We start from the raw sequence: 13,923 nt of genomic DNA, 5'->3' as shown, positions 1-13,923 counted from the left end.
ATCGCATTTTTCAAATCCAAATTCTAAAGGCACAAAATACTAATCACCAATTTCTTTTCTTCCAATACAGCACTAAATTACAGTGAAGACTTACAAAATCAGTCTTGTAAATAGTTCACAGAAAAGATGAGAATCATTATACCCAAACAGGCACAAGTTGCAATGATAGTTTACTAAAAAAGTTTTTAAAAAAAATTAATGAAATTAAACAAATGTATCCATATATTAATGGAGAAATATTTAAGTCATATGGAATCACATCTTACTTCATTGTTAAGATAGTAATCAAGAAAAAAGTGACTTCTTGCACTTGTATTTCTATTAAGCTTCCTGAAGAAGTTAATTTAAAAAATATAAAGCATATGCACAATATATTTGCATAACATACATGTACAGACACATATGGCTACCTCAAAATAGAAATATTTTAAATTATTACATGTACAATTAGAAAAAGAACAGCAAAATTTCTTAGCAGCATTACTAAATATTATTCAGAATAGCCTGTACTCATTAATTTTCTCCTAGAGAGCTCCTGTCAGGTCATTTGATTAATAACAATTTTGGAAGTATCCTGGGTTCTAATTTAGGTACAGCCAAGAATGCTCAAATTAATTTTTGATTACAAGTTTTCCTCTTTACCCCAAAGGCTAAAAATGTATTAATGCATAACATAGTATGGAACTTGAAATTGCTTTTTGAGACCTATGTTTTATCTGATGACATTTTTTCTCTCTGCATTAATCTAGTCTTCCTGTTAACAGTTTCTATGTATAGTGTATAACACAAAAGCCCTATGATGGATTGCAACAAAAGCTCTTTATTATAGTCTTGACAGAGACAGATAACTAATCCAGTGTTAATTTAAAATCAAAACCTTAGTACCAGAACTAAAGGTACAGTTTCTGTGGTTTAAGTATATCTTATCATAACAAGCTGCCTTTGAAAATTTTCTACCATTTTCCTTGAAAATAAATATTCCATGCATTAACAGTTACCTTTGCTACATAGTCCTTTGCCAATCCAGGATAAGACCTATTACAAGCACACGTGAATTTTATAACAATCTTACAGAATCTACCAAAAGCACATAAAAATCAATGCCAGTATACTTCTGTTGCACAGATACAACAACCTGCTTTTGAATGAACAATATTTTGTGGCAGCAAATTATAAATATTTAAAGAAAAGGTACCTGAACTTCCCGGCTGCTAAGAAAAGCAGCCTGGTAGGTACTGGGGGGATGAGGTGTTTCACCCTGGCTACTGCACTGAATGGCTGCGTTTCCCATCCCCGACAACTTCCAGGGCTCCGCACTCCGAGGGAGCCCCCGGGCTGGGGCTCTGCTGATCACAGCCAACACCTCCCACGCCGGCCCTTCCAAACAGGCTGGCTCTTGCACCAAGGCATTAGAATTCAACACACAGTGCCCTGCCCTAACAACAGGGCTGTCCTTACAAAGGAAACACAGACACGCTCCCTCCTGGTGACCAAACTGCCCTTCTTCCCTAGACACAAGGGGAGAACCCCCTGAAGGCAAAGTGATGAGGAAATAATTATTCCTTTGGTACCAAGCTACAACGGGTAAATATTAAATTAGGTTGTGCCAAAAATGAAAGAAATGAGTTGCTGTGCATTGGTGAGGAAAGAAGGGAAGGGGAAAACAAGAGTCTGGGCGTTGTGTTGATCTCATCGATGAATCTAAGAAGGAAATTGCATATTAATCAAATAATAAATGATGTTGGGAATCTACAGTAGTAATCAGACCAATGTACAGAGGGCTGTGACTAAGAAACATCACACAATGCAGGAGCTACTTATGCAGTTCCTGTACATTAATTCAGCAGTGATACACACTGTATAAACTAGTACTCCTTTACTAAACTAGGTAACAGGTGCCAACAATGACTATCAACAGCTTTTCGTGCCTCAAAACATTATTAGAGATTTGAAGAAGTGATGTTAAAGTGCAAGAGCCACGGATGAGTCATGTATTTAAGAATGAAATCTTCCCTGGACTTTATGCTATGACACCAAGTGCCTAAATGCATTTTATGCTTGGATACCAAACACACAAATGACAGACTGTGGTGATCTGTTTACCCATTGCTTTTCCTATCCCACATTGTTCCCGCCCTGTTCCTTGCCCCTAGCCCTGGCCATTCCCTCGGGCTCTCCCTATTGGCTCCTGTACCCGGATCACAAGGTCTCTCTGCCTCTGAGGGTTGCTGAGACAAGGTGTAACTATTAAAAGTCCTCTGAAATCCTCATGGGGAGACCCTTCTCACCTCCTTTGCCATCACTGGTTGTAGGGCTGACAGCTGCCAGAGCAAAAACCGCGGGGCCGTCTGAAATGGACTACGGGAGGGTGACCATGGTCATACTGCCCTAAGCAGCCCCGCTGAGCTCTCAGGAAAGCTGCAGCCTGCTAAACTAAATCTAGCATTACAACAGACAGATTATTGGGTTTGACTTTCTTTTTCACAGTTTTAAAGAAAGAACTAAGATATACCAACTACCAAGTGGGATATATAGATGTGTAATAATCATCTTATTATTACTAGATGAGCTTCTTCGTAGATGAATTTTCCCCCCCTTGTGAACAACGAAATTCCTGAGAAGAGGATTTGTTGCAAAAAATACCAATGCACAGAAACAACATTTTTCCCTGTCTACCGCCATTTATATTACTTAACATGTTTGAAGAGCCGTGCTGGAGGAAAAAAGGTACTAGCATTTACAGAGAAGTTGTTTACTTTTGAACTGAAATGTTATTAAATATCCCACAGTCCAGAAACACTGATGATGATTTAATAATGATTTCTATTATTATAATATATAAAATACAAAAATGAATATTATTTTAGTAATGATTTATACTGCGGCAGGCTAGAAAGAGGCAATTTCATCCTTCACTCTGTGTAACAACAAAACTCCCCACTGAAGTGAGTTAAAGACTTGCTAAGGAAAGACTGGAGGACTCAGAGGTGCCTGTTTTCTACACAGTGAAGTGTTATTAGGGACAATAATTTTTCCATTCAAATATCATCATTTTAAGTAGGGTATTTCCAGTAATTTCTTGCGTAAACTCTTCTACAACCAGCTACATCTCACACACATAAAAACGTGTCAATTCTCCCTCTTTCCCTCTGAGCTTTGTTCCCCTATACTTTCAGATTACATATATTAGTTCTTATTTCTCATTGTTTGTAACATTCAGGTATTTATAGATGCCACATGCTTCCTGTCCTAGCAATTTTACTAAGTTATAAATTTCTGCTCTTATTTAGCAGGAAAAAAAAAATTGAGGGGTCCAGATAAGGACGACAGAGGTGGATCAGAGGGCTGGAGCCCCTCTCCTATGGAGACAGGCTGAGAGTTGGGGTTGTTCACTCTGGAGAAGAGACAGCTGTGGGGAGACCTCACAGCACCTTCCAGTACCTAAAGGTGGCTGCAAGAGAGCTGGAGAGGGCCTTTTTACAAGGGCATGTGGTGATAGGAGAAGGGAGAATGGCTTTAAACTGAAAGAGTTATAGTTAAAGAGATATTTAATGTTTAGATTAGACACTAGGAATATACCCTTCACTGTGACGGTGATAAGCCACTGGGACAGGTTGCCCAGAGAAGCTGTGGATGCCCCTTTCCTGGAAGTGTTCAAGAGCAAGCTGGATGCAGCTCTGAGAAACACGATCTAGGGGAAGGTGTGGAACTAGAATATCTTTAGAGGTCCTTTCCAGTACAAATAATCTTCCGTTTCTGTGAATGCTCTTAGTTTGACATCATTAGTTGCTACCATCTACTCTAAATTTGCACCTGCATAACTTCAATTTTGCAAATTTTTTTTCCCCAATTAAGTTTCTTGTTTGGATGTCCTTTGAAGGTTGAGGTCTGAGCTCCAGACTCTCAAACTCCTAGTCTTTTAAGTAGCTATTCTGAAAGGAAATGGGATTCTTTACAGGACCACATTTAGAACTTGCAATAGGAAGTTTTTTCTATTAGCCTGATTTATATGACTTCCAAAGAATAAATAAATTTTTACAGAAAATCAAGGAAACTAGTCATGCCAATATTTATTGAGAAGAAATGTGAGCTATTTGCCCTTCTGTCATAATACTGATGAAAAATTGTATAAAAGAATCAGCATTCATTTAGCAAATTTATGTAGCAAGTAGGGATTACATGCATGAAGGTTTTTAAATGTGCTATATTTTAATAAATTAATTTTAATATTCTGTAGTTTCTGCAAGCCATAATTTAAACACCTTAAAATATCTCATAAGGAAAAACTTATTTTCCAGACAAAATTAGATTTCTCTGTAATTTTGTAAGCAGATTTAAAGTACTCATATTTACATAAGTATTTTTCCCTAAGTTTAAACACTCAAGTTAATTATAGCCAGCATTTACTTCCACTGTCCATGCCTGAGTTTGAGAAGTATTCTTGCCAGGAAATGAATAAGTATTGGCGAGAAAACTAATTTTTTTTGTGAAGATTAGAACTAATTAAAGCTAGTCCTCTCAAGGCTTTCATGTCATGGTTGATTCTGAGCTTTAACTAAAGCTGTTCCCATAACTGGGATATCTGCAGAACTCCTTCCCTCTCTGGTTTCCTGTAGCTATTTACATGTAAACTAACACTGTCACCTTTCCATTGCCCGTAACATTTGCAAAGACATACATTTTAACAATATGTACAGGAGTTCAACAACATTTCAAATATCTGTTCCCTATGAAGTTTCTCCTAAATCTGACAGTCACTTAAAAATATTGAGATGAAATAGGAATCAGACAAACAGACAAAAAATGACTGCATTCACCTTCTTTTCTTGACTCCAGGTTTGGAAACTTGATTTTTAAAATTTTTAAGTTGGTTTTGTGCTATGCATCAAACAATCATTACGTAAAGTTACAAGCTTAAATAACTGAAGGCACAAATGTGAAAGAAGAACATTTTGAAATTCACACATCCTTGTACTTTATGATTTGGGCTTGGAAATACAAAATCCATGCAAATGAAAACTACAGTCACCAAACTGGAGATGCCATCTCAGTTTCAAGCAGAGAGAAACTAGTCCCATTTGGAAGCTTTTCAAGGGAACTTCTCTCCAGCAGGTCAGAAGAGTCTTTCCAGTTGTGCATTCACCTTACATCAGACTTCTCTATTATAGACAGTAAAGGTACACCTACACAGCTTATGGCACCAACAGGATTAAGGCACTGTGAGCAAAAAAACCTGCAGGTATCTATTTATTCAGGAAAAGAAGGTGTTCTCAGTCTGCAGGGAAAACATCCTCAGGCCCATTACATGTGACAATCATAGCACCTTCTATGATAAGGGAAACACCGACTTAACGCAGATCTCTGTTGGCTCCTTCAAGGGAGTGAAGGGACCACAAACAGGAAAAGAAGGGAAATCTGTTTATTCTTGATACAATGCAGCAAAAAGATTAGCCCAGCCAGCCACGAGAAAGGGCAGATCTAGTAAGGAAGTTAATAAAGCTGGCTCTTTGTCTCTTAACAAATATTTAGCGGAGAATAGATAGTGAAATCATAGGGATGTAGAAATGAGATTATCTTTAGCTCTCTCTACAGGGAGCTCTGACAAGATAGCTTGGAATTGTTAGACTTTGAACTAGTACATATAATTATCAAGTAATAAAGATACCTGTTTGCCTCAAAGGTAGATAATGTAAGAATTCAATCATTTCAGTAATTCCTTTTGCAATTAAGATTTGCTAACTGTAGAAATTCAGAGAATTTAGGACACAATATTAGAACAGAACTGTATAAAATGCTACTTATCAAATATTGGTTCTGTCACCAAAATACTGGTTTCAAGCACAGCAAAAAATAGGAAATTGACATGTCTGTGAAGACACCAACATAGTCGCTTCAGCAGCCTCTGAGGACAGCAGTTGGAAATCACCATAGCCAGCTCAATGCTGGAGATTCCACAGAACGCCAGAAACCACAGGTGCCTAAAAAGAGCCATCCATTTCATTCACTTTTTTCTTTTTTTTTATCCAAGGACATCTGGAACAAACAGGAAATCAAAAAGGCCTCCATGTACTTCAGGTTAACTCTATCTACCCTCTTTGAAGCACAGGCACCAAAGGAAGATTCTTGCTTCCTGAACAACAGCCTGATGTCTGAAGAACTCACTCAAGAAATGGAAAGACTGATTAAAAGATGGACACAAGATTAAGAGGAACGAATTCATGCCTCCCATACTGCAGTAATCAAAAGCGTTAAGCCACAGAACACTTTTGTGTGAAGGCACTTGAAACCAAGCAAGCAAACAAGGAAGTCAAATCTTATCCAGAAACTGGGATATTAGCTGAAAGTGGCAGAACTAAGTTCCCAGATCTTAATCCCAGAAAATAATTATGCACTTAAAAATAAATATATATATGTGTGTGTGTGTAGTCATTAGATAAAACCATTTTCAGAATTATTGATTAGAAAATTAGATATGTGTCCTTAAAGTTTAACGTCCTGGTCACTTGAAAGGCATTTTTTCCTCTATTACTTAGCTCTTTCTCCCCTAGAAAGGGGAAGACATAGGTTTAAATCACCTGTCCTGAGTGCTGTACCCATATTTTTCAGTGGTCTAATGTGGGGTATGCCCAGCCCCTGCCCTAGAGGGATCTCTGCTGAGATAAGAGATTTCGCAATCGCCCAGCAGGACTCCCTGGAAAGGCAACCACTTCTTTGGTCAAGGTGAGAAAAGACAGACCCACAATCCTTTAGGAGACACTATGCAGATCCTTTGTAACCCATTGGCCTTCACCCATCCCCTGTAACCCTATAAAAGCTAAGGCCTTTGCCCCTGTGGGAGAGAGCTCTCGTCCCTGGCTCTCCCCTTCGCCGGAGGGGACCCACAATAAAGCTCCCTTCGTGCGGAACCAGCTACACGAGCCTCTCATCTCTCTCTGGTCTGGCGTGGCCTGGAGGCTGCCCTGCAGAGCTGAGCTGGAATCACGAGCTGATATCACTAAAGAGCTGACAGCCTCTGCAAGGGCCCTCCTGCCAGCAGCTGAGGGAAGACACCGGGCCTCGGGAAGGCGATTCCTTTCGGGACCATCTCCCCGGACCGGTCACCTCTTCCTGGGTGAGAGACACTGACCCCACACCAGCTGTAATAACTGGTGCCCGAACAGCCATTGGACCCCGTACCCCGGACCTGGCCTGAGCTGCGTCTTGATCGCCAAGACAGAACCAGCCGTTCGTGTGCTGCTCCTCTGAAGACAGACCTACGTTTTAGCAGGCCTTTTGGACGGGGACAGTTTGAGACCCTCGCCTCCCACCTAGGACTGAAGTCCCTGAGGATCGAACTGCCAGACCATCCCCCAGCAGACCTTTCTAGGAGCCAGCCTCACCAGAAAACGGGATTTGTAAGTTTAAACTTGGGGCTCTCCTCCTCTTTCTTGCACACAACTTAAAGTAATTTTGGGTTTGTTTTGTTCTGTTTTGTTTATTTTTAAAGTTTTTAAATAAAAGTTTATTACAGAAATTATTTTGAAAAAAAGACAACAGTATCTCTTGTAATTTAAAAACAAAGGTAACATTGTATTCATGCCCTATAAGGTGAACTGAAGAAACGCTACAGGTATTTCTTCTGCTGTCATTCTGTGATGCTTTCTAGTATGGATTAACTCACATCTGCATTACAAGAATTGAGTCTGATCAGTCCCTTTCCATGCTTCTCTCCAGAAAGTGCTGCATATTAACAGAAAATATTGCAGACAAACCACAGGTCTATTCACTCTGCAGTATTGGAACCAGTGTTTTTTCTGTCACATGCTACAATTTTCACTTTATCCACTTTCACAAGTTCAGTGACCTCCCTAAATTCGACATCATTCAGTACAAATGTCCATACGTTGTCACAGAACCTGTAAGTGTTCAGAGACCCCCTGAAACTGACTCTGTTACTGACTCGCTGCACCAGTGCTGAATTTATAGCTTTATCAAACTGAAGTAGCACCTGAAGGGCCAACTGAGGTGTGATTTGCTGTGACTGTATGAGCTCATCCAGACTCTCCTGAAGGTTGTTCCCCAGCGTGGTGTTCCTATACAGCTGATAGGCCATGGTTCACTGCGAGGGCTGGACACGTCCTGGTCATCCACGGCTGCGCGCCTGTGCTGTCCTCGCTCGCGCGCGGCCAGAAGCGCGCAGGGGCTGGGCATACCCCACAGTCTAATATGGCATAACCAACCAAATGTTCTATCAGTCAGGGACAGTAATGACCACTCTCAGATGAGATGGAATTAGTCATAGATCTAATCCCCAGCTCACCTTTTCAAGCTTCTCCTGGGAATAATAGAGGATTCAGGAGGCTATCCACACACCTAGACAAATTAAGTACCTCTAAGCATATGTGGGTGACTTAAGTTAAATGTCTCAATTAGGCAGGGAGGAGCTTAATGTATTTATAAACATAGCATTAAGCAGTCTTGGAAAATAAACAGATTTTACTATCTGTGATGTATACATTTTGGGTAGGATATGTCATGCTTAAACCATTAATCTAATCCTATGTAATGCAAAAGACAATGCTGTACAATCCTATTTATGAGCTAAACTAATCAAGCTCCACTTTAAATCTACTTACAACCTTGGCCCTAACATTAAATTAAGTACAATTCACTCCTTAGATGACAAGAGACAATATGCCAATTCCATTCTATATTAATAATTAATATTAATTTTTTCCCATTTTAGAAGTGTTCTTCACTGACCATTTCCCTTAAAAAATTCTGTCTCTCCAACTCTACTTTTATGCTTTATTATCTTTCCTGCTTTACATAACTAAAACATATTATAGCTGAATTTAAGATCATTAAAACCAGGAAACAGTATGCTTTTCCAAGGGAAGTACAAGTTGTGTAGTCAAGGAAGTTCAGAATACTTCAATTAACCTGTGGACTTGGTTTCAAGTCAGGTGCTTTTCGGATATTGATTCGGTTATTTTATTAACTTACAGATGAGAAGACTGTCCAGGAGTCTGGAATTAGTACATTGAAACACCAGTGAGGAACCCATATAATCTGAGGACATCCGAGAAAAAGAGTGGATATGGAATTTAACATGGGATTCAGCATAAGGATGGGCTGTTATATGGCACAGAATACCTGAGCCACTTAGTATATGGGAAGAGGATGTAGGCTTGGAGGACCAAAAGACATGTAGATGTGGCACCTGGGGACATGGTTTAGTGATGGCCTTGGCAGCATAAGGCTATTGATTGGACTACATGGTCTTAAAGGTATTTTCAATCAGAATGATTCTATGATTCATACAAAACTTCGTGGGAATATTCATACAACAAATTCAGATAGTCTTTTTAAAAGTTAAACTAGCAAAATTAATAAAAATAATACTTCTCTGTAGTAAAATCTTGATTTCAATGATAGTATAGAATATTTTTATACCACTAAAATTCTAAGCAACAAATTTGAAATAATAAAGAAAAGCTAAATTTCTATTTTCCCCAATAAATATAATAAACAAAAGTCGTAAATAAAATCCTTGCCTTACCCTATATAGCACAATGACAGATGCACTCAAATAATAATAGCCTGCTTGGTTATTCTTGGTTATTCTGCAAGATCTTCAATCAAAACCTTTATCAAAAGACCAGAAAATAACCAAGTAGGAAAGTAAAAAGCTTGCTCAAAAAACCCCCTACCTTTAATGCAATCTGAAATAATTCTTCTGAATGCAACAAGTAAAAGCTAAAGCAGCCACCAAATGTCATTTATATTACTTGCAGATCAATAGTACAAGAAACATGGCTATGCACATAATAGAGTAGATAACGAGTTCCTACTAATAGTCTGGAGATGCTCTGCATCAGTAAGCAGGAGAGAATACCACACTGGTGACAAAACTGATACTGATGTTTATTCACTAAGAGAACACGTTTTTATATTATATATAGATACAATAAAAGGTCCCAAAGACAAGATTTAAAAAAGAAAACCTAACTTGGATTGGTATAATACAATTTCTGCACATTTCTGAAAAACCACAGCAACTTTATCTGTTTGTATAATCCATAACCTCAGTTTGGTAGTCTTCCTGAGGGGCTAGATTCTCCTGTGGTAAAAAGTACTACCAGAACTCATTGCTGACCCCAGACTAAAAATGCTAACAAAATTACCAGTGTTGATAATTTATATTTAACTCACATGGCAACTCCTACATGCTTGGAGTTCTATAAGATCTCAGATGATCATTGCCATGTACATGTTTAGAGGAACTAAGATTTATCTTGCATGGCAACTCCTATGTGCTTGGAGTTATTCTGTGAGTGTTGAGATGATCCATTCCAATGTACATGAGCCAGGGGGAGGGAGCAGCACAGTAATCTGAGTATTAGAGCAACAAGAAAGGAGGTTTCAAAATTTTTATCTTGATCATACACTGAATCCACTTTCCTCTAAAGAACTAATCAGAAAGAAACTAACAAAAAAAACCCTAAACAAACAAAACCAACAGAAAGTAGACACCTCCTCTGTTTTACAATTTAAGCTACTTCACAAGTCCAAAGTACCTTCTTGCAATACCCAGTTTATACCAGGTACCACCACAGGGATAATATTTTGCTAATATAAGAGAAAAGGATGAAAAAAGTAACAAACAGCAATTTTGTACAAGAGTTTACAGTTACACCATTAAATTATCATTGTATAAATATTTGGACAACCTTGTCCATAAATAAAAAGGATTAAAGTAATTGTCCAGTCCCTGTAGTCATACAGTCATTCCTAATGAAGGCTGCAAGTTTACCTAGCCATAATTACTCCTCACTACCGATGTCACTGAAAAATATTACTGCTTATTGAAGAAAGAGGAGCATCTTGTCACCTAATTAAACAAAATAACCAAATGATTATGCAACACTTAGAGCAAAACTGTTGAGTATGAGGAGATTCTTGTTCTTTGTAGATCTAGTCAACATAACAACAGTAACAATTAAACTGAAAAAAATGCTTTAGGAACAGGCTTTTCTCACTACAAAAGTAGGTAATTTCACAGTGAAGGTGCTTTGCTGAGAATGTTTCACTTAAATAGTTCTAAATCACTACTGTGTATTTTTACAAATTTCTAATAGCCAATATTGAATGAGCAGAAAACACATTCCCACACTTCTCAGAAGTTTGCATGAGACTGATATATTTTTTGTCTTCAAGGGGCCTCAGTTTCTTCACTGCTACTTCCAGCTTTCCTGAAGGTCACCTGTTTTCCTAAAAAAACCTGTAGATGAGAACACCAATTCTAAAAATCTCCTTTCAGCTTCTGGTCAGGGTCACTGAAATAGTACTGAACACATTAAGGAGGGCACCCCTGGACATCAGGCAAGTACAAAGAGCATGAAGCCTGCTGAAATTGCTCCACAGGGTGAGTTCCTCGGCATGAAAGCGCTCTTACCCAGAGACTCCACCTCCACTTCAGGAAGCCCTGACATTTCCTTCAAGACAAAGTCACTCCACTTTGCACTTCTGTGCAAAAAAACCACAAGAAGCTCTGCCAGGACTTCTCAAAGGAGAATTGCCTAGGGACAGCTGGCAGAATTTCTTGCTGGTTTGAGTCACTTTGGAGAGACCCCAACCTGGGAGCTGAACTCTTTAATCAGCCATGTTCATCAAAGCACATTTTGAATTCCATTTTTGCTTTCCCCTCCAGGCTTTCTTTTTTCCCCTTTTTGAGGGGAAAAGAGGCAAGCAGCAAGCAAAGGCAACTTCTGCCACTCCTCCCTTCAGCCTGCTACCCTGAAGAGGTCACTGAACAAGATCTGTCTCTGTGTTGAACACACCAGATGCTCAGGAGACTGAAGCCTGCAAGAACCCATAAGGAGCAAATCACAAGTGCTCCTGTGAGAGCTTTAAAAGACTCAATCATAGACCCGAGTAAAAGAGAGGGACAGTTTCAGGTCATCTACAGTCCGTTCTTCCACCACAAGGGAGGATCAATTATGCTCAAGTTATTACCAGCAAATGCTCAGTTAACCTGTCCTTAGAAACATCCACAGGTGTCTTAAGAAGTCTGGCAAACTTTCCCAAATAAAGTTGTTGCAACATCTCACAAAAACTACAGGTCGTCTGCATACTTGAGAACAAGTATATTTCATTATACCTGTGAATAAATATTATTGCCACGAATAAAAAATACTGGGAAAACACAGGAGAAACGATGGAGGGGTGCGTGTGGGAGGGAGTTATCACAACAAAAATGGCTCATCTAGGGAAACAATCTAACCTCCAGAAATATGTGCCTTGGTTTTGTGCCTGACTCAAAGCTTCAATCACACAAGCTCTGGCAAATTTAGCTTAACCTATCAGTGGTATCTGCTGATGTACTGAGCTGACAGTAAATGTCTGCTACCCGAGAGGAAAATTCCAATTGTTACAAATATTGTACACATAGAAATTAAATTCTTAACTGGTAATGCTACTCGATTATTCACTTACATTTTCCTATTGAAAAGAGGAAGTAAACACTATATTCAGTATTCAACAAGTTTTAAATTATCATCTTTGGCTTGGTGCATACTATGTTAAAGAAACCCTCACACTTCTTTTAGTATTAAAAAACACTCTTTAGAGATGCTATACAAATTAAGCATGAAGTTACTGCTTGCTCCTCTGTACTACAGATTTCCTCACGCATTAATGGAACATATGTATAAAATAAGACAATTAGAAAGTGACAATACAAAAATACAAAGAAGAGGGGAGGACTTTATCATAGAGCTCTGAAGAGCTGGCTGAATTTCAGACAAAGAACTTAGTGGGTGGGGGAGGGAACACAGAGAGTACTTACTTATGTTATTCTCATTATTTAAACTACAAGCTTCCTGGAGCTTGTTCACTGAAATGAGGATGGTTAATCTTAAGTATTCAGTAAATTCCACAGATCAGCTGAAAAGTCTTCTGAGGCATGGATTAAAGAACTTTCACAAGGCATCCCTAGTTTATGCATGGGCTAACTGCTTCAAAACACCATGCGCTAAGTCTGTATAGGTAGAGACCACACTCTGCAAATCCTGCTAGGATAATTCTAAAGTGTTCAGCGTGTTAAAACTGGATAGAATTAATCCAAAAAAGGCCGAATTATTTGTGTAGGTTCTTCTAGTAGAGCACACAGAACAAAGAGTAAAGAAGCAATGTTGAAAATTGTGAAGGTTTTCTTTTTTTGCTTATTATTTTTCCTGCAGTATCATGTTGAGACTATTTAGTGTTAGATGGGGAATTACACAACTCCTGCCCTGAAAAATCTCATTTAGTTTTAGAGGTTAAATCTCAAATAACAGTGGAATCCTGACCTACTGGCACTGTACTCACTTAATACTGGAGATCAGAAGGAGGAAATGCTTATTATGCAACTCGGTTGTTTTTTGGATTTTTTTCCTAATTAAAGGTAAAATGCCATTTCCTTTTTTTGAACAAAAAAATTCTTTTCCCCTTGTAATGACGGGGATATACATTTAAAACAAACACGTTCTGTCAAGTATATCATTCTAATGTTACTATTCTGGCTGATCTGTTCAGCTATTTGTTCCATTTTACTATTCTGAGCTTTCAACAGAAGAGCTGGAAAAAGTACACATTTGCATATTTCTACATTACCAGTGTTTCCACATTAACAGCATGTACTATACAGCTCATACTTCCACTGCATAGCACCGAAGACATATAATTTTGTGCTTCTCCTTGCCATTTTTTCTTTTCTAACTTACATTTTATATACAATTACATTTTAAAATGTGTTTTAAATGCTTAATTTTATCAAATTATTAATGCCTGTGTTTCAATATTTATGGAATGCATTAATAATTCAGAATACCTTATTTATAGTTTCAGCATTAGAACAGGAATTGAAAATTCAACGGACCATTTTATATCAATTTCTTGTCC

At 38.4% G+C, this 13,923-nt stretch overlaps 2 protein-coding genes across 5 annotated transcripts in view; both read right to left on the bottom strand.

Annotated features, from left to right (window-relative positions):
* The window catches only part of WASF1 (WASP family member 1), an 89,748-nt gene that overhangs the window by 37,040 nt on the left and 38,785 nt on the right, over positions 1-13,923 (bottom strand). The window contains exon 1 of one of the 4 annotated variants that reach the window (XM_010402916.3): positions 1,196-1,296. The exons of the other annotated variants lie outside the window; for them this stretch is intronic. The gene's annotated coding sequence lies outside the window, so the exon portion shown is untranslated. Of the gene's footprint in view, positions 1-1,195; positions 1,297-13,923 lie in introns of those variants that run through there. 4 annotated transcript variants of the gene reach the window in all.
* Positions 7,483-8,161, bottom strand: LOC104691433 (transcription initiation factor IIA subunit 2-like). The gene has a single exon (XM_039569640.1). The coding sequence runs from the start codon at positions 8,090-8,092 to the stop codon at positions 7,763-7,765; it is 330 nt and encodes a 109-aa protein (XP_039425574.1). The 5' UTR covers positions 8,093-8,161; the 3' UTR covers positions 7,483-7,762.

The sequence above is a fragment of the Corvus cornix genome, chromosome 3 (genome assembly GCF_000738735.6).
Source record: "Corvus cornix cornix isolate S_Up_H32 chromosome 3, ASM73873v5, whole genome shotgun sequence".
Taxonomy (NCBI): Eukaryota; Metazoa; Chordata; class Aves; order Passeriformes; family Corvidae; genus Corvus; species Corvus cornix.
Note: the sequence above shows the minus strand (reverse complement) of the source record. Positions and strands in the feature narration are given on the sequence as shown.